The sequence below is a fragment of the Peromyscus eremicus genome, chromosome 13, assembly GCF_949786415.1.
Source record: "Peromyscus eremicus chromosome 13, PerEre_H2_v1, whole genome shotgun sequence".
Classification (NCBI taxonomy): domain Eukaryota; kingdom Metazoa; phylum Chordata; class Mammalia; order Rodentia; family Cricetidae; genus Peromyscus; species Peromyscus eremicus.
Genome location: NC_081429.1, coordinates 21,138,398 through 21,165,711, shown reverse-complemented (window position 1 = coordinate 21,165,711; position 27,314 = coordinate 21,138,398). Strand labels below are relative to the sequence as shown.

Genomic DNA, 27,314 nt, shown 5'->3' with positions numbered 1-27,314 from the left:
ATTCTTTGCAACCAGTGCTCATTCCGGTGCTTTAGGGACTGGGTGCGCCCGGCCGGGAAGCAGCTCTTGTCCGCGCGCACTGCGGCTCGGACGCCAAGGCGGACCCGCCCCACACCGCCGAGGTGCCCTCCCGCCGGCCCGGGGCGCCCACCGCCAGCAAACCCCTCCCGGTCTCCGGCGGGTCTGCGGTCCCAACTCAAACCCAGCAAAAATATGTGCGTCTCCTCCGCCGAGCACCGGCACCAACGCGCCTTTGCACATCTCGGGTGGCACCGGCGGCGGCCGCGGTGCCGGCTCCGGCGCCGGCGCGAGGGCGGCGTTCCACTCCCACCCGGCTCCCACAGCTCCTCGGGCGCGGCTGGCCCGGGAGGCCCAGGACTTCCGGCCCCCTCCGCTCCGCACGGCTTCGCTCCGCACGGACGCCACCCGCCGCCGCCGCCGCCGCCGCCGCCGCCGCCGCCGCCGCCGCCGCCGCCGCCGCCGCCGCGCGCTCCGCTCTTCGGGAGAGCCAAGGGCCGGGCGCGTCGGGGGCGGGGCACGGCGGTCACGCCGCCCGTCCCGTGCCTGCCGGAGTCACGTGTCCGCCGGGGTCACGTGCTCGCGCCGCAGCCAATCGCGGAGAACGCTGTCCGGGAGCAAGGAGGCTGTGGTGAGAGACCGACCAAGACCGGAGATGTTTTCAAGCCTGGCCCCGGCGGCATTAGGGGCTGTTGCAGCGGCGACGGAGACACCGGCAGCGGCGGCCACCCGGAGGCCCTCGTTCAGGGGCTGAAGCCTTCTGCGCCCGCCGAGCCTCGGGTCCGTGCGGGCCAGGGGGGCGTGGCGACCAGCGGGGAGGAAGGAGGGCGCGGTTTCGAGTCTGTCCCGGGCACCAGGGAGGAGACCCTCAGTTCTGTGCCCCGTCTCCTCCCCGGACGTCAGGTAGGGGGTTGCGCCTCTGCCAGCCGCGCCCAGCCGCCACGCGCCGCCGGGCCCGGTCCGGCCCAGCCCGCGACGCGGCCGACCGGACCGTGACAGGCCGTTGGTGGCCGCCCCGCCCGGCATCCTGACGGGTCGCGGCGCAGGTGGGGCTGCCGCTGGGCGACGCTCGGGGCGGCGGCTGGCGCGAGCGCCCCGGCCGCGGCTTTACCGGAACATGGCGCGGCCGGGGAGGGCGCCGCCAGCGCACCGGGACGGACGGCATCGCGGGGGCGCGCCCTGCCGCCGCGCGCTCCCGGTGCCAGGCGCGCTGCGTGCGCGGATGTCGGAGACACGGTGCGGGCCGGGGCGTAGGAGGCGCGGTGGTCCCGGGAGAGGTGCGTGAAAGCGAAAGACCTGCGGCTCGCGGAGCCGGTTCTGTCCTAAATAAATGCCAGTGCGACCTGCCCTTGCGACGCTGGGCTATCAGGTCTCAGTTCGTGCCAGTTCCGGTTGGAATGATGTCCAGAGACCCTTAGAGCACGTTGGAATCTTAGATCTGATTTTGAGGAGTAATGTGGGGTGACGCATCCTTCAGGATCCAAAGCGTTCAATAAACGGTTGTACAAAGAGGTCACCGAAACCCAGCTGACAGCTGTTTTAATAATCACAGTGAGAATCGTTGAGGATGGAAGTGAACAGTATTGCACTAGTTGAGCACGTAGGAAGCATTTGAAGCAATGTGGTTGTAGGGGCTGTCATTTCCGCTGGACACCCCTTGAACTGGGGTTGAAGTATGTTGCAAATCCAGCGATCTGGATTTGGGATTACCACTAATTCTGTGGTTGAGATGAACCTGCTTTCTCAGTCATGTGTTTCCTCTTATTCTGAAATGGTCTGAGTCAATTATAAAGGAAGACGAGCTATTCGAGTAAGTCATCTATTCATTAAAAGCATATGCCCAAGTAGGCCGTTAAAAATCTTGGTTACTGATCTTTTTCAATTTCATCAATCTTTACACAAAGGCTTTCCTGGAGATTATTTCAGAACTGGCAATATATGATCTGTTGGTGCCAAGTGGTTTAAAAGCAAAATTCGTTAGAATCGCCGATGTAAGGATGAAGACGTTATATTGCCCTTTAAGAACATTTCAGTAGAACATTTAGTATTTTAATACATTTGTTTAGATGTGTGGGTGTGGAGGTCAGAGACAACTTCCTGGAGTTGGTTCTTGTCTTGCGCTATGTGGGTCCCACGCTCAGGCCCTTCTTTTAGTGGCAGGTACCTTTACACTTTGCCCACTGTGAACCTTTTGAGAGAGCTTTCATTTGTGTCAGAAGCAAAAATATATAAAAATACGAAAAGCTTCTCCTGGAGTTTATAGAGGGAGAAAGGCTTGACTACTTAAGAATTCTTTATGCTTGATAGACCGCGCTCATCAAATTTCGAATGTTCTCTACAAGTTTGACTTACGACACACTTAACTGTTCAACTAGGTGTTCTGTTTTGGAGACTGGCCAAGTTTTCTGGAAGAGAAACCAGAGGGTTAAGTGTATTTGTAGAAGGAGTATTAGAAGTAAAGGTTGGAAGCTTTTCTCATTTCTTACAGTTTTTGTATTTTAAAGTTAACATAGTTTACGGGCTAAGCAGAGTTCAAACAGTGAGAATCTCTGGGTATGCATCCTATGAAGTCTGTGGAGTCTGTCTGAGGAGGAGTTAAGAGAACAATAGTGAAAGAGCCCAGTGGCTGAAAATGTTTTGTAGTCTTGGTATTTATTGGTTCATTGGTTCCTTTTTTTTTTTTTTTTCTTTTCTCCTTTTTTGATTTTCAAGACAGGGTTTCTCGGTGTAGCTTTGGCTGTTCTGGAACTCATTCTTTAGACCAGGCTGGCCTTGAGTTTGTATAGAGATCAGCCTGCCTCTGCCTCCCAAGAACTAGAATGAAATCCTGCGACACCACCCCACAGCTTTGGTATTGGTTTTTTGATATCCAGGAAAAAATAATGTCTAAACTTCATATGGAAACAAGAGGAGTAAAGTGGAAAAGAAGATGATTTTCTCAAGATTACAATGTTGCTGGGAGATGTAGCTTGGTTAGCAGAGTGCTTGCCTACCGTGTTGGAAGCTGTGGATTTTATCCCCAGCATCAAATGAACCAGGCTTACTATTCCACACCTACCGTGTCTGACACCCAGCACTCAGGAGGTAGAGGGAGGGAGGAGGAGGAGCCGTTCAAGGTTGGGTTAGAGATGGGGCTATCATCAAAGCGTGAACACGAGAACCGTAGTTGAGATGGCCAGCAGTGGTGTGAAGGTTGGGAGCTGTGGCACACCTGTAATTTTCCCACTGGGGAAGCAGAGGCAAGGAGGAGAGTCCCTGGGGCTTGCCAGCAAGCCAGATTGACAGATTTCAGGTTCAGTGAGAGATGCTGCCTCAAAAAAAAAAAAAAAAAAAAAAAAATAAGGTGGAAAGCAGTTGAAGGTGTTGACCCGTGGCCTCCGTACATGCATTCCACACATGCATTTGTGTGTATATGCATACATAAATACATCCACCACCACCACCAAAACATTCTAACCTACATGGTGAGTTCTAGGGCAGCCTGAGATACATCAGACCCTTTCATAAAATACCGTCCTGTTGCCCTCCTTTGCCCATAGAGGTTATTGGGAAGGGACTGACAGCTTCTGAAGTTGAGTGGAGAGATGGTAGTCAGTTGGGGTATTTGAAAGGGATTTTAAGTTTGAGGTTTTCCTTTAGCTGATTAGTAGTTAATTTTTCTTTCTTTCTTTCTTTTTTTTCTTTTTGGATTTTCGAGACAGGGTTTCTCTGTGTAGCTCTGGCTGCTCTGTAGACCTGGCTGGCTGTGAACTCAGAGATCACCTACCTCTGCCTTCCAAGTGCTGGGATTAAAGGTGTGCCACCACACTCCACAGTTAATTTTTCTTTTTTTTTTTAATTTAATTTAATTTTTTTGAACATAAAAACAGGTTATAATTTAAAAGTCCAGGGTTATTTTAAACAGTTAAATATTTTCTCTGTAGAAAATAGTATAAATGACATTTCCCAATAAGTCCTTTTAAGCTAAATGATAGCTGAATTATACATATAAATGTTGATTAGATTCTGACACAGAAGAGACCTATCTTCATCTGTTCAGAGAGCTGTGTTTTACTTAAGTTGTGTAACTGAGATTCCTATTCATCTTCGCCTTCACTGTTTGATTTACGGCAGACATTTTTCTATAGGCTAATCCATAATCTAAAAAGATTGTAGCTTCCCCTCCTGAAAGTACAGCCAGCATATTCTTTCATCAGCTTGATATGGTACAAATTCTTATCCTAATAGTGAAATGTTTCACTAAAGCATGCCCAGTGATTGTGTAAAACCAAAACTTATTATAAGCCACAGTCATTGTAAGGTCCCCCCTGCTAGGTAGCCTTCCTGGATCTGTGGGTTGCAGTCTGGTAGTCCTTTGCTTTATATCTAGTATCCACGTATGAGTGAGTACATACCATGTTTGTCCTTCTGAATCTGGGTTACCCAAAAAAATTTTTTGAGTCAGTCTCTCTCTGAGGCTGGCTTCAAATTCATAGTATAGACGGGGCAGTGGTGGTATTCACCTTTAGTCCCAGCACTTGGGAGGCAGAGCCAGGTGGATCTCTGTGAGTTTGAGGCCAGCCTGGTCTACAGAGTGAGATCCAGGACAGGCACCAAAACTACACAGAGAAACCCTGTCTCGGAAAAAAAAAAATTCACAATATAATTCAGAATGTCCTTGAAGGGTCCTCTTGTATACTATACCCCCCCCCCAAGCACTCAACTGAGTTACATCTCAGCCCCTGTTCTGCCACCTCCCTTTAAAATGTTGATTATTTTTTGATATATAATTTATTGTTATTTTATGTGCATTGATGTTTTGCCGCCTGTGTGTATGTCAGTGTGAGAGTGTCAGAAGCCTTGGAACTGGAGTTACAGACATCTGTGAGCTGCCACATGGGTGCTGCGAATTGATCAAAGGTCTTCTGGAAAAGTAGCCATTGTTCTTAACCACTGAACCATCTTTCCAGCCCCTTAAAAGTTTATGTTTATTTATGTGTCTGTGTAGGCATGTACAGATGTGCAGGGTGTCTGCAGAGGACAGAGGTATTGATCCCCTGGTGCTGGGGTTACAGGTGGTTGTGAGCCACCCGATGTGGATGCCGGGAAGGAAACACAATACCCAAGCCCTTCGTAATGTTTTGTTTCCAGATTGGGCCCTGTTAAATTGACTAGACAGACATTCTGTTCATGTCTCAGCCTCCCAAGTAGTTCAGATTATAGGCTTGTTCTGCCAGTTCCAGTTTTCATGAAGAACGTTAGTTTCAGTCTGAAAAGAGAGAATGGTTAAGGAGATCAGTCAGCTCTATCATTGTAGGAAGTTTAAACTACTCCAGCATATACACTCAAGGACATGGAATAGCCTCAGTTAGGTAGAATTTCCCTGTACTTGCAGTAGGTTGCTTCAGAATTGTCTTTCTGATTGGGAATTTATTGCTAAGAACATGTATTTGTATACCCATGTCAGATTTGGAGAGTTAGTCTTAGAACTAGAAGTGAATTCACGTTTTCTAATCCACGTTCTTCATTTTTCAAATGAAAAGGTAAAAGCTTGGTAAGAAGGTACATGACTTAGAGTTGTCTGCCTTAGTGATTTGTCTAGAAGTTTCTTGCTGTGAGATGCTAATTTGTTCTTTATTTAGGAGTAGCTTTATGAAGTAGAAGGAAAAAGACCTTGAACTGTAACTGAGAAGGTCTAGATTTAACTTCTTTGTCACTTATTTTTTCTGACAAATCATGTTTCAGAATTCTTGCATTCTTCATTTACCAAAAATAATTTCCTGGGGCTGTAGAGTACCTGCTTGGAATGTGGGAGGCCCTGTTCAGTCAGCACCATCACTGTCACCAATAATACTAATAATTAATAATAATAATTTTCTGCATAGTCTCCACAGTTAATGGGTGGAGCAAACGAGAGAACAACAGGAAGCACATTGTATACTGGGAACTTTTATACAAAGTAGATGACACTACTTAAAGAAAATGTACTTCTCAAGTGTAACAAGATGCTTCAGTCCCTAGGTTTTGCTCAGCCCCAGCTTTATTATGTTCTGCACCTGCTATTTTGGGGATTATAATTCCTTGTAGATACATTTTTTTCCAATCCCCACTTAGTTCTAATCTTGGTAAAGCGGCTTATGAACACTCTAAATATTGCTTTAGCCCTCCAATTTCTCCTAGAGAATATAAAGTTGCTTCATACAGCGTTTAAAAACATTCTTGTTATATGCTCATGCATGCATAATTTGTTTCCTTAGCAGACAATGGCTTTTTAAAAGCAATAGTGAAAGTATCATAATAGTGATGTTAATTTGTCTATTGCTGGTTTCCAGATATGGCAGTAGCAGGAAATAAATTTCCTGTATAAACTCAGTTTTGAATAGTTGATTTTTTTTTGTCATCTAGTGATTCTAAAGTCTATAAAAAATGCTGTGGTGGCTCATGCCTGTAATCCCAGCATTTAGGAGGCTGAGGTAGAAGGATCACCCCAAACTCTAAGCCAACCTAGCCACAACATGAGTTAAAGGTCAGCTTGGGTTAGAGGGAGACCCTGAATAAATATACAGAATATGTCCTAACTTTGTATATGTTTGTTTGCGCTCTCTCTCTCTCTCTCTCTCTCTCTCTCTCTCTCTCTCTCTCTCCTTTTTTTCTCTTTTGAGACAAGATAGTCTTATGAAGCCCTGGCTGACCTGGAACTCATTCTGTAGACCAGGCTGGCCTTGAACTCACAGAGATCCATATCAATAAATTGATGTTAGAGTGATGCCCAGATTATCAGAGTATTTTTAACTTTGAACATAAAAAGTATTAAAAGCATTGATTATCAGCCAAGGGATGGTGGCCTTTAATGCCAGCACGGGAGGCAGAAGCAGGGGGATCTCTGTGAGTTGGAGGCCAGCCTGGTCTATAGAGTGAGTTCCAGGATGATCACATTTGTTGAGTGCCTTGTGAGAGTCTTTGTTCAAGGTTTAAGTCAACATTTCATAAGCCTATAAAACAGTGTTCTAGTACGGCAAATTAAGCTGACACTATGGATAGTTAGGAGATAGTAGATGTTCACAAGCTAAGTAGTAACAGCCTCCACGTGTGTCTTAGCCATTTCTCTGTGGTCTCTTTTTTGTTTTTGTTTTTGTTTTTTTATTTTTTATTTTTTTTTTAATTTATTTTTTTTTTTTTTTGGTTTTTCGAGACAGGGTTTCTCTGTGTAGCTTTGGTGCCTGTCCTGGATCTTGCTCTGTAGACCAGGCTGGCCTTGAACTCACAGAGGTCCACCTGGCTCTGCTTCCCGAGTGCTGGGATTAAAGGCACGCACCACCACCGCCCGGCTGGTCTCTCTTTAGTTAAGAGTGGTTAGCTGTTTTTGAAGAGGTAATATTTATTAAATCTTAGACTTCATGAAAAATGCTTGAGGACCAATTGTTCCACCACCTGGGTCGCCAGAAAGGAAAATGAAAGTAAGTATTTTATAAGAATACTGGAAAATAAGCCAATAGGGTTTTTGCTTTGTTTTGTTTTTGTAAGATGCATATGTGGGTTGTTCTCCATTTCCCCCACCCCCTTTCATTGCTGGAGATAGCTCTCATGGCCTTAGACATGCTGGTCAAGCACTGTATCTCTGAGTTACATCTCCAGCCCATGATTAGCCGCTTGCCACCAAGTATGAGGATTTCAGTTAGATCTTCGGCACCACATGGTGGAAGGAGAGAGCTGACTTTTGAACGTTGTCTTCTGACCTCCATGTACATACTGTTGCACATGTGTGCCCCAAAAATAAATATTTAAGAAGAGAGATGCACTAATCACAAAAGGGGAAAAAAGCATGCTGAACTCATGTAGCACTTTATAAAGGTCTAGATCCAGTGAAGGGAAATTTGCGTTTGTCCAGGTTAGAAAATAGCATCTGTTTGGTGGTGGTGGCAGGTGCCTTTAATTCCAGAACTCAGGAGGCAGAGGCAAAAAAAAAAAAAAAAAATAGCACCCAAGAGTAGGTTTTCTTATTTCATACTAGTGAGGACTTCCAGAAGCCTGCCAAATTCAAACTTTTACTTCAGTCCCTAAAAAGTTTAATTGAGACACAGAACTTAAGTACACAAGGTAAATTATAAAATAAATTATAGCGTAGAAGTTACTTGTTTTTTAAAATTTTAGAATATGAAAATTGTTTTGTCTGAGCTGCTGGAGAGATTGCCCAGGGGTTAAGAGCACTTTCAGTTTTTCCAGAGGACCTGAGTTCAGTTCCCAACATCCCCTCAGGTGAGTTATGACTACCTGTAACTTCAGCTCCAGGGTAACCAACACCATCTTCTGGACTTGTTGCATGGACGCGCGCACACACACACACACACACACACACACACACACACACACACCCCTCTTACAGTATTTTCCATAGCCAGGGCCTCTAACAGCTGTTTATTGTACTGAAGTTGGTTAAAAATATGTAGTAGTTTGCCATTCTGCTTATCAGTATGTATTTGGGCTACAATTGGAATAATTATCACAAATAATACTGGCAGCAGATAATTTTCCTAACTACTTTATTGAAACTTCTAAGTGCATGTCATAGTTTTTCAGATTATTTGCCTATGTGAGAATTTGCCTGCTTTCTGCCTCCAATCTTCATTGTATTTTATTTCATTTTATTTTTTGGTCTTTTGAGATAGGATCCGGCCATGTAGTCCAGGCTGACCTGGAACTCGACTTGTTGACAGATGGCCCTTGAACTTGTGGTGATGTGGGATAATAGGATTGCATTACCATGACTAGTGTCTATCTTCTAATAGAGAACAGAAACCATATGTGATTCTCTTTTCTGCCTAGAGTAACTATATTGACTCAAGATAAAAGAATGCCTTGAAAGTTACAGTGGTTTGCCAGGAGGCAGACACAGGCAGTTTGAGGTCAGCCTAGTTTACTAGTGAGCTCCAGGCTAGCCTAGGCTACATAGTGAGACACAATCTCCTCTCCCAAACCCCAAAAAAAAAAAAAAAAGTTACTGTGGTTTGAGTTTACAAGGTAAATTTCGCATCTAAGCTATTTGATTTTCACAATTATGTGTGGCAAAAAAGATTTGTCAGCTAACTTGATGGAACCATGGATGGAATCTATGTTAAAATTACTGGAGTAAACTTAGACTGCTTTTTTAGACTGCTTTGAAATTCACTTATGAATGAGAAGTATAAATAAACCTAAAAGAATAGAAAAGAAGGAAGGACAAGTATTTTAAATAGCTGAGGTGACCATCAGTAGGGATTATTTAATCTTCAGACGTTATCCCCATCTTCCATGACTATAAAACACATTCCAGATGAAACATACTGGAATGCTGTTTAAGATGCAGTTGAATAGGACGAAAAAAGAGGCTTTTTACTAAGTTCTGTTTGTCTTCATGTTAGGAAAGGTAAACAAAAGGTTGCTTGGTAGCATCTCGGCTTACTCATGCTGTCCTTGGTTGTGAAGAAGGAAACTATGGCTCTTCATTCTCCGGCGTGTGTGCTTGTGTTCTACAGATTGCTATTCAAAATAAATACCTACTTATATGGGGATTTACATCAACTTAGATTTGTGTTAAAATCATATTACCACTTTCATGCTACTTTTTAAAAATACTTTTTTTTTTTTTTTTTTTTGGCATGTGGTATCTGTGTGGTGATCAGAGAACATCTCATAGGAGTCAGTCCCTGTAGATTCCAGGGGTCTAACTCAGTCCCTCAGGCCTGGCAGCAAGTGCCCTTTCCAAGCGGTCTACCCCACTGGCCCCTCACTGTACTTTTTAAGGCTTTAATCTGTGTTGTTGTAGAAGGTATTTGACTCTAGTTCTATGAATTTGGATATTAGCTAATATATGGGGGAATAATATATTTGTGAATTAACCCTTCATATCCTTTAGTCATTTTTCCTCTTTGTTCCCCCTTACTCAGATTTTTAGGAGTTATAAGAACTTTAGGAAATAATACTCTAATGTGTATTAGAGCTTTTATATTACTGAGTTCACTTGTGCTACTGTTACAGTAAAAAACTATATACTAGGAAATAGGTAGCTGTTCTTTAACCCTTTTGTGCTGTCTTCACCTGGTGAACATTATTAGATTTCCATATCTTTTATCTTGCAAGTCTTTTCCTTCAGAATCATGATTTTTACAGCCCATTTAAAAGCCCCAAAAGAAACTTCAAACGGGATCACTCCACTTTTAGTTAACAGGGTGATGACTCTAGTAGTTGTTTTTGTTGGTTGTTGTTGTATAGCTTAGGATAGAATGTTCTTACTATGTAGCCCAGGCTGGCCTGAACTTGTGACAATATTCCTGCCCTCAAGTCCTGGAATTAAAGGTGTGAGCCACTAAACTGAGCTCCTACCTATTGCCTTTATTTGTACTCATGTTGTCAGAAAATAGAATCCTTTGAGCATTTGAAGGAACACAGTTTTACATTTGAATGATAATCATTGTGAAGTACTAATTGATGTGGAGCATCATTACAAGTATTCTATAGTTGGTAACTCACAGCTTACATGGAATTCAAATGGAAGATAAATAGAATGGTTATTTTCTATTTTATATTATTAATTATTATTACTATTACTATTATTAATGAAGACAGGGTCCCATTGTGTAGTCCTAGTTGGCCTGGAACTTGCTATGTAGACCAGACTAGCCTTGAACACACAGAGATCTACCTGCCTTTGTTTCCCGAGTGCTGGGATTATGGGTATGTGCTGCCACACCTGACTTATTTTTTTATTTTTTAAAATTATTTTATGTGTATTAGTGTTTTACCTGCATGTATATCTGTGTACCATGTGTGCACCTAGAACCCACAGAGGTCAAGAGAGGGCCTTGAGTCCTCTGCAGCTGGAGTCCTCTAGAAGAGCAGCTAGTGCTCTTAGCTGCTGTGTCGTCTCTCTAGCTTCTTAGTTTTTGTTTTTTGAGGCATAGTCTCTAGACCAGGGTGGCTTTAAGCCATATGAATGTAGCCAGGGGTGATCTTGAACTTAAAATCTTCTTGCCTATACCTTAAGAGTACTGGTTGGTTTTTGCAAAACTTAATATCTAGCAGATGGAGAAAAAGTACTTAAAAGAAGTATCCAAAACTATCAAGAATCTAGAGGTATTTTGAAGTTGTGCTGTAGATTTTTTTGGTGAATCTGATAGGGGCTGTGGGGTTTGGTCTCTCTAAAGGACCAAGAAACACTAACTTACTTTGAAATGTTATTGCTGTTTACTTGTTTTGAGTTTTTGAGACAAGGTCTCATACTATAGCCTTGGCTGATATGGAGCTCACTGTGTAGAAAAGACATTGGTCTCATTCATTCATAGATAGATAGATAGATAGATAGATGACATTGTTTTTGTTTGTTTGTTTGTTTGTTTGTTTTGTTTTTTGAGACAGGGTTTCTCTGTATAGCTTTGCGCCTTTCCTGGAACTCACATGGTAGCCCAGGCTGGCCTCGAACTCACAGAGATCCCACCTGGCTCTGCCTCCCGAGTGCTAGGATTAAAGGCATGCGCCACCACCGCCTGGCCTGTATTGGTTTTTCGTGACAGGGTTTCTCATTGTAGCCTTGGCTGTCCTGGAACTCTTTTTGTAGACCAAGCTGGCCGTGAACTCGGAGATCTTCCTGCCTCTGCCTCCTGAGTGCTGGGATCAAAGGCGTGTGAGTGCCACAATGCCTGGCTCAAGTCTGGTCTCTCATATTAAAGGTTTATATTTTTATATTCCTCCTTCTCCTGGGTTTGTAAACTGTGTCGCTGTGCACGGTTTCAGATTCTACACACACACACACACACACACACACACTGTGTAGCCATGTAACTCTGGTTGGCCTGGAAACAATAAATTTTGTGTCACTATATATTGAGAAATGGTTTATTTTAAAAAATAAAACCAAGCCAGATACAGTGGCATATCCCTGGAATCCCAGTATTTAGCAGGAGGTTATAGGAGAATTACTTGTTTGAGGTCAGCTCTGGCTCTTTTGGAACTCACTCTGTAGACCATGCTGGTCTTGAACTCAGAGATCTACCTGCCTCTCCCTCCTGAGTTGTAGGATTAAAGGCGTGTGCCAACACCACACTTGGTGGCTTTTAAATCTTAATTGTTCTGGTCAGAAGAGTTAACAGTAGTAACACTACCACTTTGAATCAATTTACAGTGTATGTTACTTTAAATGTCCAGGCATCTTGAAATCTTTTATGTAGTCTGAAAGGTGTGAGTGAGAGTCAGAAACGGTAAGGAGCAGATTAGGTCTAAAGTAAGGCCTAACCAATTCAACTTTGCTATGAAGTCATGGAAGTGACAGTTTTAATCTGCAGTAGTAGTCTTGATGTAGGCTTATAAATAATAATTGGGTCAAGGTGGGAATGACCTGGTATGTGAATCACAAGTAACTTACTGCTTCCTTTAACTGCTCTTGTAAGTCTACTGATGGTAGCCCTTTGTAACTTCTTAAAGAGGATGGGCAAAGGAAAAAATTATATTGCTTATACTGGAGCAACAGTGATTATCATAAACTTCAGGTTTTTTAAATTTATATTTATTTAATATTTTAAGTTATTCTTTGGCAATTTCATAAATGTCTATAATGTATCTTGAACATTCTACCCTGCCTCACTATTTTTTTTTTTTTTTTTTTTTGGTTTTTCGAGACAGGGTTTCTCTGTGTAGCTTTGGAGCCTGTCCTGGAACTCGCTCGGTAGCCCAGGCTGGCCTCGAACTCACAGAGATCCACCTGCCTCTGCCTCCCGAGTGCTGGGATCAAAGGCATGTGCCACCACTGCCTGGCCTAACTCACTATTTAGTGTTGGAGATTGAACGAGGACCTCATGCTTGCTAGACAAGTGCCCTGCTTCTGAACCACACCCTCATCTCTGTGGTGTTGTGTGTGTGTGTGTGTGTGTGTGTGTGTGTGTGTGTGTGTACACACCACAAGAGGATAGAAGGAGCTTGTGGTGGTTAGCATACTCCTTTAATCCCAGCACTCAGGAGGCAGAGGCAGGTTATCTCTGTGAGTTCAAGGCCAGCCTGGTCTACAGAGGGAGTTCTAGGACAGCCAGGGCTACAAAGAAAAACCCTCTCAAAAAAAAAAAAAAAAAAAAAAGAAGAAAAAGAAAAGAGAAGAAAAAGATAGAGGTGGACTTGGGTGCCTCCTTTGCTTTCCACTGTGTATCCTTTTTTTTTTTTTTGAGACAGGGTTTCTCTGTGTAGCTTTGTACCTTTCCTGGAACTCACTCTGTAGACCAGGCTGGCCTTGAACTCACAGAGATCCACCTACCTCTGCCTTCTGAGTGCTGAGATCAAAGGCGTGCTCCACCACCGCCCGGCTCCACTGTGTATCTTGAGACAGGTTTTTCTCATTGACGTTGGAAAGACTGGCTGCAGCCTACTGTCACCTCAGCCTTTTACTGGTGGGATTGTCAGCATATATCACTATTGGAATCTTTCTGGAATAAGCACTCAGACACCCATGAGAGTGGAAACGAGGAGATGTCACCAGTGGACCAAAGTCAGGACAGCTCCTGAAAGGCTTGGTCCTGGGTCCAGTTTGCACTCTCAGTTTGTACTCTGAAACTACAAGGTGGGGCAGGCAGGCAAGCGAGATTTTACAGAAGCGTATGAGGCAGTCAGCAGGTTGTTAAAGGCAGCAACTGATTGATTCAGCTATTTCTCTAGGTCATTCTGTTCCAGATAGCAAATGAAGTCATGCTTGGCAAAATGGACAGTATAAGCCGTGCTTTAAGTAAGTAAATCACTAAATTAGTCAATAAACCAGCATCTAATAATTGGTCTTTTTACCGTATTCTACTTCATTCCCTCCTTTAGCCTTCACAACACCTCATGAATCTATCTTGAAGCGATGGGTTGGCATATGAACTGTATTGTACTCCATTGGCTCTCATTTGGACCTCTAGCCTAATCCTTTCTAACAACGTTTTGGCATTTTCTTGTACCATTCCTGACTGATTGCATAAAAACCGTACTTAAGGCCTTGCATATGCCCCCTTCTCAGTGGGAATCAAGTCTAATCCTCTGTGGTTTTGGAGGACTATTGCTGCCAATGACTTCCCATGGTTCTGAAGAGTGACTATGTTTTCCTGAACAGTAGTTATGTTTTTCGTGATCTAAGTAGAGCGCTACCTATGTTGAACTTGTTAGTGGATGCCTATTGCAGTGGCATTGGTGGTCATGGGCCCTGTCAGAGCCGTTCCTAACAGGACGGGTAGAAAAGTACAGGAGTTGTCATATTTCTTGACTCTAAGGGGTGTAAGTATTGTTGGACCTCACTTCCTGGGAGCACATCTACCTTGGGGCCCAAGATACCAGTTTGCAGCTACTGCTCTTTTAACTAGTCTGGTACAGCCTTTTTAATTTTTTTTTCCCCCTAAGACAGGGTCTCTCTGTATAGCCCTGGCAGTCCTGGAACTCACTCTGTAAACCAGGATGACTACAGAGAGTTTGAGGTCATTCTGGTCTCGAACTGCCTCTGCCTCCCGAGTGCTGGGATTAAAGGTGTGTGCCACCACTGCCTGGCTTTAATTTTTTGTACATTGGTCTTTTCCTGTGACCTGAACACCTGGGTGGCCCAGTTAAACATTCCTCTTTTGTGTTGGTTATTCATTCCTACTCTAGTATAAGTAACCCAGCTTGCAGGTAAGCAAACCCCGCAGTCCTGACCTGGGTTAAGGAGCTTGTGGCTGTATTTACTAAAGCCAGAGTTTTGAGACATGGCTTTCTCACATGAAAAGTTTCTCTGTGGTCAGTCTCCATATTATTCCTTTTTTCCATTAAGGCCTGTTCCAGCCTTAACTCCTTGTCCCTCTGTGGGGCAAGGTCCCCTTTGTGGCAAAGTCCACACGTGACCAGTATTTAAGACTACTAGGTTCCCCATAATCTTTTTTTGGTCCTCTAACAAGTCATCCATAGGCTGTCACTATCTGGAGCCATCACCAAAGAGAATCATAGTTTGTTTTCCTGTGTAGGCGGTTCCCTCACAGCATGATGAGTTTTGAAGGATGACCCACGACTGGCCTGTTTCCAAGTAGCATCACCTGAAAGAGATAAGGTTGAATCCCTCCGTGGGACATTTAGTTATTTTGATGGGTGTCCAGGAATTGGAGTTGCCCTGGAACAGAGTTGCTCTGCAGACTAATTTCTGTGACAGGGCACTAGCTCCAGTGTGCATCCACGCACTTGGGGAGGGCATCGGGAGGCAGAGTAGGAGCCGAGCCATTGTTCCCATTCTGAGGTATTTTTGAAATGGTCAATTTCAGAGGCTGGATGAGTCTGGGACTCTCATGGTTGACTCCCAGCTGGGGTCCACAGCAGCCTTGGTGTGGGTGCAGTGTGTCCTACAACTGCTGGAGACACCTGCAGCTTTAAGAGCTGAGGGAGTGGTGAGGATTGAGCAATTTTTTTTTTTTTTTGTGTGTGTGTGTGCAGTGTCAGCCAAGTCTTTCAAGAACTGCTGGAGGCAGGTATGTCCGTACTCTTGGAAGTCCTGAGTCCCTTGAGGGCATTGGAGGTGGGCAGCCCATAAAAGGAGAGTCACTGCATTTACAGTGTGTGCAGTGCACCCTAAACAGTACAAGAGGCAGATTTTCTGGCCAAGGGAGGCCGTTTCTTGGCAGTACTTGGCCAGTGTTGTTGTAAAGGTTCTGTTCACTCTCACAGCTCAGCCTGATGATGGGGGGTGGTACCCTGTGTACAACGTTCACGCTAATCATCTGTGCAGGTAGGAGAAGCTTCCCCCCACACTGAAGAGTTCACAGCATAAACAGCACATAGTGGTACCCTTTGCTGGGTTGAATGTCAGGAAAGTCCACTTCCAGATGTTCGGATGGGTAGGACCCTTCTTTTTGTGTCAGTGTGGGAACCTCGGGTCCCTCCCTGGGATTGTTCCGAGCACATTGTAGACATGCTGTGCTAGCTTGTTGGGCCACCTCAGAACTGCCAAAATACCTTTGCAGCAATTCTTACAGGGCAGTTTTTCTAGATGAGTTGCTTCATGAACTTGTTGGGCTAGACTGGGAGCTGTCATCTCTGGATTTATTACATTTTTGTCTGAGGTAATTGGCCAGTCCTGATTTTTAGTAGCTCTTTCATCAATTGTTCTTTTCCTTTCTCTGGCTTCTATGAATGAGCTCTGGTGCACCTGAGTGTAAACATATCTTCTGGAGTGGGTGTAATGGAGGGGACTGTGGGGCCATCTTCACAGGGGGCAGTCTGGTCTGCCAGTTGGTTTCCCCAGTTCACTCAACCTTGACTCTTTATGTAAGTCTGGCAGTGACCGATGCCACAGTCATGGGCCCAGACAGCTTCTAGGAGCTGGATGATTTTGTCTCTGTTTTTAATTTCTTTACCCTCTTAGGTAAGTAGTCCCCTTTCTTGATGTATTGCTGCTTTGAGTCTCTTGATGTGAGTATTGCTGCTTTGAGTCTCTTGATGTGAGGAGCTGTTCCCCCTGTTAGAGGCTTCAGCTCCCATCGGTAAAAGGTTCCATGTCTGAATTAGAGAGCGTCTTGTCCTTTAAGTCCGGCAGCGAGGAGAAAATCTCTTATAATTTTTGGAGGGGCTTTCCCTCCTAACAGAGCTACTATCTTCTTAGATAAGGGGAGGGCCTGGCATTTCCCTCAGTGCTAGGTCATGTACCATTGGACAGATGGGATCAGATGGTCTTGGTTCTTTGGCACTATGTGATGGTGCTGGTTGGTAGTTTGAGCCAGTAGGGAGGCAGCATCCTGGGCCTCCCTCTGGGGAAGCTAATGGGCATGCTTCCTTAGTGTCTTTAGGCTTACCAGTCTTTGAGGGAATGTGCAGGCTCTCTGTTAACTTTGCTGTAGTCTCCAATTTTTCTTTTAGATTTTTTGATACTGTTTTCCATAGTATGTGTACTTACATTTCCACCAACAATATATAAAGATTCCTCTCTGCTTTTTCTAAACAGACCTTCTACTGCAGTTTATTTGATTTTATGTACCCTCTCCCCTTATCTGCCATTTTAAAAGTACACTTGTTATCCAAGCTAAAGTATATTTATTTTTTAAGCTTTTATTTTATTATTATTATTGTGTGTGTGTGCGCACATGCATGTGTGTATATACACATGCCACAGTACACATGTTGAGGCCAGAAGACAACTTTGTGGAGTCAGTTCACCCCTTCTATCTTTACATAGGCCCTAGGGTTCTGACTTAAGTGCCAGGCTTTCAAGCCCAAGTCCTTTACCCACCAACCCATTTTGTTGGCCCAAGTGTGTGTTTATTGTGTGTATGTATGTTTATTTTTAAAGAATTCAGGTAAAATGACAATCAGTTCTATCCAGGAACAAACTGTATTTAGAATGTACAAAGATTATTCCTAAGTAGTATGATATGTTGAAAAGATGGACTATAATCATATGCTGTGGTGGAGAATAGGTGACAAGACAAATGGCCAGGCCTGGAAAGATGGCTCAGTGGTTGAGAGGAGCACTTGTTTCTGCAGAGGCCCTGGCTTCAGTTCCCAGCTCTCACATGGCTGCTAACAACCGTGTGCAACTCCAGCCCTGCAGGCTCTGATTTCTGGTCTCTGCACGAAAGTGGTGTACAAACGTACCTGCAGGCAAGACAGTCACATCAAAATAAATACTCTCCGAGCCGGGCAGGGGGGTGCACACCTTTAGTTGAAGCATTCAGAAGGCTGAGGTTGGCAGAGCCCTGTGAGTTCAAGTCCAGCCTGGTCTGCATAGCAAGTTGTAGATCAGCCAGGGCTACACAGTGAGACCCTGTCCCAAGCAAATAAATAAATAAATAAATAAATAAAGTCTTTTTTTTTTAATTGAAATCTCTTAAGTAATTTAAATGGTTCACAAAGTAGCATAATGAATGTAAGGATGAACATTTCAAATTCAGTTGAAGCTATGTATACACCTCATAGATGTTTTCTTACTGCCATCTCTGCATGTATCTCCCAACAGTGGCTTGTCTTTTCTTCTAGCTCTCTGGGAATGTCTTTTTAAAGTGTATCCCAAGTATGATTTCTGTCATGAAACCTGGACCCTTTCCCCCTTGATTCTGTTGTACATTGTATATAGCAGTTAAGAGTATCTACCTAGGGAATTGTTAAGATTGCAAACATGACCTAGAAGTTTACTTTGAAAATTGTTTTTCCATCTATTTATTTGTTTATTTCTTTATTTTGAGCCAGTTTCACTATGTAACCCTGCTAAGATGGCCTGGACTTGATATGTAGACGGCTGGCTTTAAACTTAAGAAATCCACCCGCCTCTGTCTTCAAAGTGCTGGGATTTATTTGAAATTTACTGAAAATTTTACTTCAGTTCTGCTTTGTATGCAGAACAGATTTGATAAAATTAGATTGAAAGTCTAACAAAAGAGTCATTTTAAGTAGGTTAGTCTGGTAGTGTTATGTAGCAGGGTCTGTGAGGCGGTAAGGAATTGCTAACATAGTTGGATTGAGTTTTCCTCCTTGTTACTCTGGATTGGTGGTATTTTACCTTCAGGAGCTTACTAGTTTGTAAAAGGAGAAAGGATATTGTAAGAGTTGTTTTTAGGATTTGGAGGGTTGCGTCTGACCTCTTTTGGAATCTCTTAAGCTTTTTCCACTGTCAGTGGAGAAATTGCTGTAGTTGATACTAGATACTTTGAGTGTTGGTAGTTTTTCTTTAGCTTCCATTGCCAAGAATGGAGGGGAAGCTACCATTTTCTCTCGAGCTGTTGCAGCCCTCTTCTGGCTTTGGGAGGTTGCAGAGATTTTAGAACCCATTAGGGCAAAAGGAGCTTGGTAACTCTGCTCACTTCAGCAAGTCATGCCAAATCCTCTTGATTGCTGACTAGTATTTTTTTTTAATTTTTTAAAAAAATATTTATTATGTATACGATGTTCTGCCTGCAGGCCAGAAGAGGGCACCAGATCTCATTACAGATGGTTGTCAACTACCATGTGGTTCCTGGGAATTGAACTCAGGACCTCTGGAAGAACAGCTAGTGCTCTTAACCTCTGAGCCATCTCTCCAGCCCTATTTTTTTTTAAATTTTTTTCTTTTGAGACAGGGTTTCCTGGGTAACACCCCTGGCCATCCTTGAACTCACTTTGTAGACAAGGCTGGCCTCCAAGTCCCAGAGATCCACCTGCCTCTGCCTCCCAAATGTTGGAACTAAAGGCGTGCACCCTACGCCTGACCTCTGACATTTCTAGGCTATCTGCACTCTGGCAGCAAACTTCCTTTTCCTTTGGGTCTTAAGTCTTTCTGCCTCTTCTACAGTGATCTCTGAGCCTTAGGTGCAGGAATTGGGACTGGGCACCACACAATCTCTTGTTCTGCATTTTGATTGGTTGTGGTTTTTCTGAAGTGGTTTTTGTCTGTTGCAAAGAGAAGTTTCTTTGCTGAGGGGCAAGAACTTCATTTGTGTGTGGCTGTAAGGATAAACATTTGATTGTAGTTAACTATCATGTTGCTTCGATAAAGTGGCGATGTTGTGACTTCTCCTCCAAGATCCATGACCTCAATAGCTCTGGGTAGTTGGCTAAGGTTTTCAGGCATGGTTTCCCTTTGTTGAGGAGATTTAAGTCCAATTAGAAAGCTGTTGGTTTCTGCCAAGGTATGCATGTCCCTGTTGCACCCTTATAATTACCACCCCATTGCTGGTCCTTGTTGTGGTCCATAGGCATCATATTTTGGTAGGAATAGTATTTGCCTTCCTCCCTTGGCATAGCACCTTCTGGTACTCTGAGAAGTAGTCCTCAGGGACAAGGCTTTCAGGTCAGATCCAGCTCAGGTTCTCTGGGTCCTGTGTCCAAAGTGTGTGATATCTTCAGCAAAAGGAATTCCCTCTGAAGGGCAATAGCAGTAGCCTATGATGTTTTGGGAGTCCTTTGGACAACCTGACCAACATCTCAAAAGGGGGCTTCTCATGCCTCATGTTGGGGTTTTTGTTAGTGTATGACTCTCGGGGATGGGAAGGGGGATGACATTCCAGCCCAGATGGAAATTCTTCAGTTTATATTTGTATAGACAGAAAGGTTTATCTTTCGTAATATGTATATGTTTTTGTCAGTGTGGAGATGTGCAAATGAGTATAGGTTCCCACAGAGTCCCAAGGCATTGAATCCCCCTGGAGATGGAGTTTTTGATGGTTGTGAGTTGCATGGCATGGATACTTGGATTCTCTGGAAGAGTGGTGCCTGCTCTTAACCACTGAGTCTTCTCTTTGGCTTCTTATTTAATTCTATTAGAAGATAAGTACAATGGATAAAGGCTAATTGCATCTTTAAATTATTTTCAGTTCTTCAATTCTTTTTTTTTTTTTTTTTTTAATTTACTGCCGGAACTAGAAGTTCAGCTGTCACTGTAGCCTACTTGTTTTTGTTCACTCCCTTACACTCTGAGTCATTATACTTTTACCTTTTTATTGGCTGGCTGTTCACTCCATTGATTGTTTCTTTGCTGTGCAGGTTTTTATATTATGCAATCTCATTTATCAACTTTTAGTTATATTTTGAGATACTGTCCTCAGAAAGATTTTATGTGTGCCATTATCTTCTTGGTCTTTTTGAGACAAAGTCTCACTATGTAGCCTTGGCTGACCTGAACTCGCTATGTAGACCAAGCTGGCCTTGCATCGATCCCTGCCTGTCTCTTCTTCCTGAGTACTACTAGGATTAAAGGCATGCACTGCCATGCCCAGCCTATGCCTTATCTTGACATTTTTGCTCTGAAAGTTTAAGTTTCAAGTCTTATATAAAAGTCTTCAACCCATTTTGAACTGATGTATGTTAGGATGACAGGTAGGAATCTGGTTTCATTTCTCTCTACGTGCAGAAATGTCCATGTTTCTGAGGACCATTTGTTGAAGAGGTTGTTTGTTACTGTCATATACCCCTAGTGTGTCTTTTTGACACCTTTGTTGAAGTCAAGTGGCTGTTGCTGCTTGGGTTTGTTTGCCTTCTGTTGCGTTAGTGTCCAGGTCTGGTTGTGCCTGTGCCTTACTGTTGGTACTGCTATGACTAGCATGTCTGAGGTCAACAACTGTGTTAGGTCCAGTATTGCGCCAGTAGTGCTCTTGCTGCTTAAGGTTGTTTTGGCTACTCAGTGTCCCTCTTTTACCAGGTTCTTCGGGACTTTTTTGGATTTTGTCAAAAGCTTTTTCTGTATCTATGTCCATGTGATTTCTCTCCTTGAATCCATGTGCTGTATTAACATTTACTGATTATATGTTGAATTATACCTGCATCTCTGAAATGCTGCCCACTTTATCATTGTGAAATACACACACACACACACACACACACACACACACACACACACACACACTTTAATTGTTGAATTGGTGGGACTGGAGAGATGACCCAGTGGTTTAAAACACTTACAGCTCTTTTAGTGGATCCAGGAGAGGTTTCCAGGACTCAGATGGTGGCTTACAACCATCCAAAACTCCTGTTCCAGGGAATCTGACTCTCTCTTCTGACCTCAGCAGGCATCAGACATGCACATGGTATCCAGGCATACATTTAGGCAAAATACTCATACACATAAGTAAATAAACCTTTTTGGAAAAGGGGTGTGTGTGTGTGTGTGTATGTTTGTGTATGTATACACAGGTGCTTATGAGCCAAAACACATATTGAGGTAGGGGTGTGTGTGTGTGTGTGTGTGTGTGTATACACAGTGCTCATGAGCCATAACACACATTGAGGTAGACAAATTTGGGGTATTGCTTCTCTCCTGCCACCCTGTGGGATCCAGGAATTGAACTCAATTCATCAGGTCTGTGCACAAACCTAATGATCTATTGTTCTTGAAATTGGTTTGCAAGTATTTTTTAAAATAATTTTGTATATATTTTCATTAGAGATTGAGCCATAGTTTTGTTTTTAAATTTTGCATATATTTTTGTTAGAGATTGAGCCATAATTTTATTTGTTTGTTTGTTTGTTTTCTGTGTCTTCATCTGGTTTGTGTAACAAGATAGTATTGACTTTGTAAAAAGAGGTAGTGTTGCTTCATTTTCTATTTTATGGAATAGTTTCGAGAAGTGTTCTTTGAAATCCTGAGCCTCTCTCTCTCTCTCTATATATATATATACATATATTTTTTTTTGCCTTAAAATTCTATGTATGTATATGTGTGTATCTGTGTGTGTTTATGTGCGCTCAAGTGCCTGTGGCGGACAGTGGTATCAAGTGTCCTGAAGCTGGAGTTACAGGAAGGTTTTGAGCCACTCAGAATGGGTGCTAGGAACTCAACTTATGTCCTCCATAAGAACAGTATGTGTGCTTAACCTCTGACTCACTTGACATCCCTGAGAGAATTTAAAAAAACAATTTATTAGAATTTATATATTTATTTTATGTGCATTGGTATTGGTGTTTTGCCTACATGATGTCATTAGGTTATTCACTAGCTTTCTTCTCTTTTTTTTTTTAAAAAAAAACAAAAACAGGGTCTTGTTATGTAGCTTTGGCTATCCAGGAACTCACTATGTAGACCAGGCTGGTCTCAAACTCACAGAGATCCACCTGCCTCTGCCTCCTGGGTAGGCTAAAGGCGTGCATCACCATGCTTGGCACTTTGTGGTTTCTTTTCTTTCTCCCTCCTTCTCCCTCTCTATTATTTTGTTTGTTTGAGACAGGGTTTCTCTGTTTAGCCCTGGCTGTCCTGGAACCCTCTATGTAGACCACGCTGGCCTCTCGAACTCACAAAGATCCACCTGCCTCTGCCTCCTGAGTGCTGGGATTAAAGGTGTGAGTCACTGTGCCTGGTCAGTGTGCTTTCTTAATGTAGGCCCTTACAGTTATAAGCTTCCTTCTTAGAATTAATTTTTTTGTATCTCATCATTTTTGGCATATTGTGTTTTCATTTGCATTCACTTTTAGGAATTTAAAAAATTCTCCTTGATTGTTTTTCAATCACCGATTCATCATTTAATACTGTTCAATCTCCATATGTATATGTACTATAGTCTGTCTTGCTGTTGGGACAATTTTATTCTGTTGTGACTAGATGTAATACACAGAATTATTTCACTTTTCTTGTATTTTTAAAGATATTCTTGGTGTCCTAATACATGATCTTTTTTTAGAGAAAATTATGAGGGCTGTAAAGAAAAATGTGTATTATGCAGTGTTTAGATGAATTAATTAATGACACATGGTAGAGGTCAGAAGACACAACTTGTGGGAATCACTTACATCCTACCTCCAAACTCAGGTTATCAGGCCAAGGATGAAATGTTCTGTAGATGTCTGTTAAATCCATTTGGTTTATGATGTAATTTAATCCACACATTTCTTTTGTTCATTTTTTGCTGGGATGACCTGTTAATTGTTTCAAGTCATGTGTAGAAGTCACCTGCTATTCCTGTGCTGGCTTAGTCTGACCTTACATTTTTTGTTGTTGTTGTTGTTGTTGTTGTTTTTGTTTTGTTTTTCGAGATAGAGTTTCTCTGTGTAGCTTTGTGCCTTTCCTGGAACTCACTCTGTAGCCCAGGCTGGCCTCGAACTCACAGAGATCCGTCTGTCTCTGCCTCCCAAGTGCTAGGATTAAAGGTGTGCGCCACCACCACCCGGCTCTGACCTTACATCTTGTAGTATTTGTTTTATGAATTGGGTGCACTTGTGTTTGGTTGCATATGTCCTTGTCAGTGCAGAAAACACATCTCTCACCTAAAGAGAATAAGAGATAGTTTTATTCTGGAGCCATTTTGACCTCCCATGATCTCAGAATACAGATTTTAGGTTACCCCAAATTCCATGTTCCAACATGGAAACAGTTTCATAGTTTTTTGGGCTAAAGAAAGTCATAAGTCCAGGCAAGTAAGAATACATTGACAGATACATTAGAGAGATGGTTCCAGCAGGGTGGAGGAAGCTTTTCCATAAGACTTAGGTGTTGTATGATGACTTTCTTAGCTTATGGGTTTGTGGAAGGTGCCGTCTGTCAAGTTCATGAATTTCAAAAGGTTTTTATCTGTCACATAACAGGATGTTAGTTCTGACAGGTGGGTAAAGAATAGCTATTCAGGGAACCAAAGCTAGCCCAAAGTAAGGTAATTAGCCTGTGGACCTGTAACATTCCAGCCTCTGTACATCACTGTAGTCAGTCAGTCAGTCTTGGCAGACACAGCTGCTTTCCAGGAGTTTTCACTCACACTCTTGATGGATTGATCCATTAATAGTGTAAAGTACCTTCTTTATTCTTGTTGGTAGCTCTGGTTCCAAGTCTGGATTTTGTCAGACGTTGGAGCAGTGGCACCTCCTGTCTCCTTCCATACTTGGTATGCCTTTGTGTCTTCACCTAAGGAGCCTTGTTTCCTAGAAGGAACATGTTAGAAAGATGGCCCTTCAAGCCATTCTGCTAGACTGTCTCTTGGCTGGGGCTTGAGACCATGAGCTACCAGCCAGGTCTTTCCTGCCCTGAAACTTGAGGCAGAATCGACCCTTGCCCCCTTAAAAAATAAATAAATAAATAAAAATTTTAAAAAAGCCTGAAAAATGAACCATTTGTATTTTGTGTAACTATTGCTAAGTTTGGATTGAGTCTTTCATTTTATTGGTTATTACATTTTTAAAATTTAAAAATCTTTATTTATTGTGTGTATGTATATGGGCGTGTACATGCCACACAGTGCACATGTGGAGATCAGAGAATAACTTTGGGAGTTGGTTCTCTCTGTCTGTGGACTGTTAGCCTCAGTGGCAAGCACTTTTACCTGCTGGCTTAACCAGCAGCCCTGCTTGCTTGTTCAATATTGCATTTCTTAGTGTTTCCTTTCTTGCCTTTTATTGGTTATTTGTATATCTTGAACTACACCGTTATAATTATTTAGCGTGCTTTTTTTTTTTATCTCTTTGTATAGTTTGGTGGTGGTGGTGGCGGCGCACGCCTTTAATCCCAGCACTTGGGAGGCAGAGCCAGGGGCATCTCTATGAGTTCTAGGCCAGCCTGGACTACAGAGCGAGATCCAGGACAGGCACCAAAACTACACAGAGAAACCCTGTCTTGAAAAACAAAAACAAAACAAAAAAAAAAAAAACAAAATTTGTAAATTGACACCCATTCCATCTAATATAACATTTATGCCTTGAAATTGTTTTTCAAAAAATACTCAGTTAGGCGGTGGTGGTGCAGGCCTTTAATCTCAGCACTCGGGAGGCAGAGGCAGACGGGATCTCTGTGTTTGAGGCCAGCCTGGTCTACAGAGCTAGTTCCAGGACAGCCAGGGCTACACAGAGAAACCCTGTCTTGAAAAGCAGAAACAAAAATAACAATAGCAACAAAACCTCATGACATTCTTTTAGGCCATTAATAACTTGCCTTGATTTCATCCACAAAAGAGATAATGTTTTGTTTTCATAGTCTCACTAGGTTGATGTCTGTTATGAAGCAGCTTAGTTTTGATTTGAATTGAAATTTTTCTGTTTTTCTGGGACTTGTAACTCTAACTCCCTAAACATTACTCATGGCCAGCTTTGAGGAAAGTACTTAGTATTAAATGCTTCTGTTCATATGGTAATACTCCAAGCCTTTGAATGGCCCCAAGGTACACTGTGCTTCTTATGTGTAATGCCAAAGCCTCTGTGGAAAGTTTATTTCCTCTTCTATAAAAGGAAAGATTTGAACTTTGACGATTTTTGTAGGTGGTTTTTGTTGTTTTGGTTTGATGTGGTTGAGTTGGCTGTAACTACAACCTACATCCCCAGCCATTTGTTATTGACATTTTAAAAAATAATGCGTGTGTGTATGTGTGTGTGTGTGGGGGGGGGTGGGGGTGGTGGTGTGTATACCACAGCATGCATGTAGAGGTGTATGTGTGTGTATGTATACCACAGCATGCATGTAGAGGCCAGAGGGCAGCTTATGGAAGTAATTCTCTCCACCTTACGAGTTTCAGTCTTTTGAATTCAGGTTATCATGCTTACCTGCTAAGCCATCTAACCAACCCTATTGACAGTATTTCTTGTTTAAATACTCTTTTAATTATCGAGTATGCCTCTAATTTCTGTTTTTATAGTTTTTATGATCGTTACTCTAGTGATTGTAATTTACATTGGGTCAGGAACTAACTATATTTTAGTTGGGTTCTACACAGATCCATGTACTATGGTTTTCTTAGTTCAGTTCATTTCAGGTATTTTTAACCTTTTCCCCCTTTTCAAAATCAAATGAATTTTCAAGCATCAACAGAACAATTTGGAATGTATAAAACAGACTTTACTTGTACTACCAAAGTGTTTGCAGTTTAGTAGTTCACATAAGCACCAAAATGTCAGGTTACTTAATACTTGTGATATTATGGAGATGTACTGCATGAAGGAGTTGAAAGTAAGTTTATCAGTCATGGTGTTTCTCAATGTTGTGTAATACCTTTCTTGGCCAGGGACCTTAGTCTAGTCCACTGCTATGCTTTTCCATGAGACTACAAATGTATGCCTTTACTGAATACTATAATAGCTACTGTAATTTTTGTCTGCTTTTTATTCATTTAAATAGCTGCATGTGGCTATTAGATCATCAGAGAACAAAAACAGGTTTAGATTCATAGCTTCCTCTTTTCTATGCAAAACTTCCTTAGAATTTTTGCTACATCTCAACTCCAAGTTTGTCGTAAGCCTAAGCTTCTGAAAAGGTCCTTGTTGGTCACAGAGCAGGAGAGAGGTCGAAAGAATACTGTGTATAAAGTGATGTTAGAGCCCAGCACAAGTATCTGAGCAGATAGCTTGCTAAAGTTACAAGTGAAGGAAAGAAACTACTCCATGAATTTTATGCAGGTAGAGGTTAGTATAGGGAATTAGGTGTAAATTTCTGATGGCACTTGTCATGGTCTGAGTCTGAGGAGAAGTCTGTTTGAGGCTCCCACCTCTGGGTCCATATTGGAATGAGAAACATTTTGCCACTGTCCTCCACTGCTGCTGCTTGTGGGTATCTAGAAAGCTGTCCTTCCATTGACAGGCCAGATAGACTTAAACAAGAGAACTTTAATAGACACTCAAATTGATAAGTGAAAATGTAGGATATTTTCTGGAAAAAATTACAGAAACCGAGAAAACTAAATTGTATTAACTGTGGCACATAAACATTAAGTAGATTGCATTTTGTGCATATACAAATAACACTTGTATTTCTGTTCTTTCCAGATCCAGGATGAGAAGACTGATAGAAGAAGCAGCTAGCTGAACAGCTATAAAATGCCCAAATCTGGGTTCACAAAACCAGTTCAGAGTGAAAATTCTGACAGTGACAGCAATATGGTAGAGAGACCATATGGAAGAAAGGTACCAGAGAGCTAAAGACTTTTCCACTCTTTGGAACCTGGATAAAA

General features: G+C 42.6%; 1 protein-coding gene across 2 annotated transcripts in view; it reads left to right on the top strand.

Annotated features, from left to right (window-relative positions):
* The first annotated feature begins 610 nt into the window (after nt 1–610).
* The window catches only part of Ankrd12 (ankyrin repeat domain 12), a 103,705-nt gene continuing 77,001 nt past the window's right edge, over nt 611–27,314 (top strand). For both annotated transcript variants that reach the window (XM_059278612.1, XM_059278611.1), the window contains exons 1-2: nt 611–798; nt 27,130–27,267. In XM_059278612.1, coding sequence (XP_059134595.1) covers nt 27,181–27,267 — 87 coding nt within the window. In that variant the 5' untranslated portion in view covers nt 611–798; nt 27,130–27,180. The remainder of the gene's footprint in view (nt 799–27,129; nt 27,268–27,314) is intronic.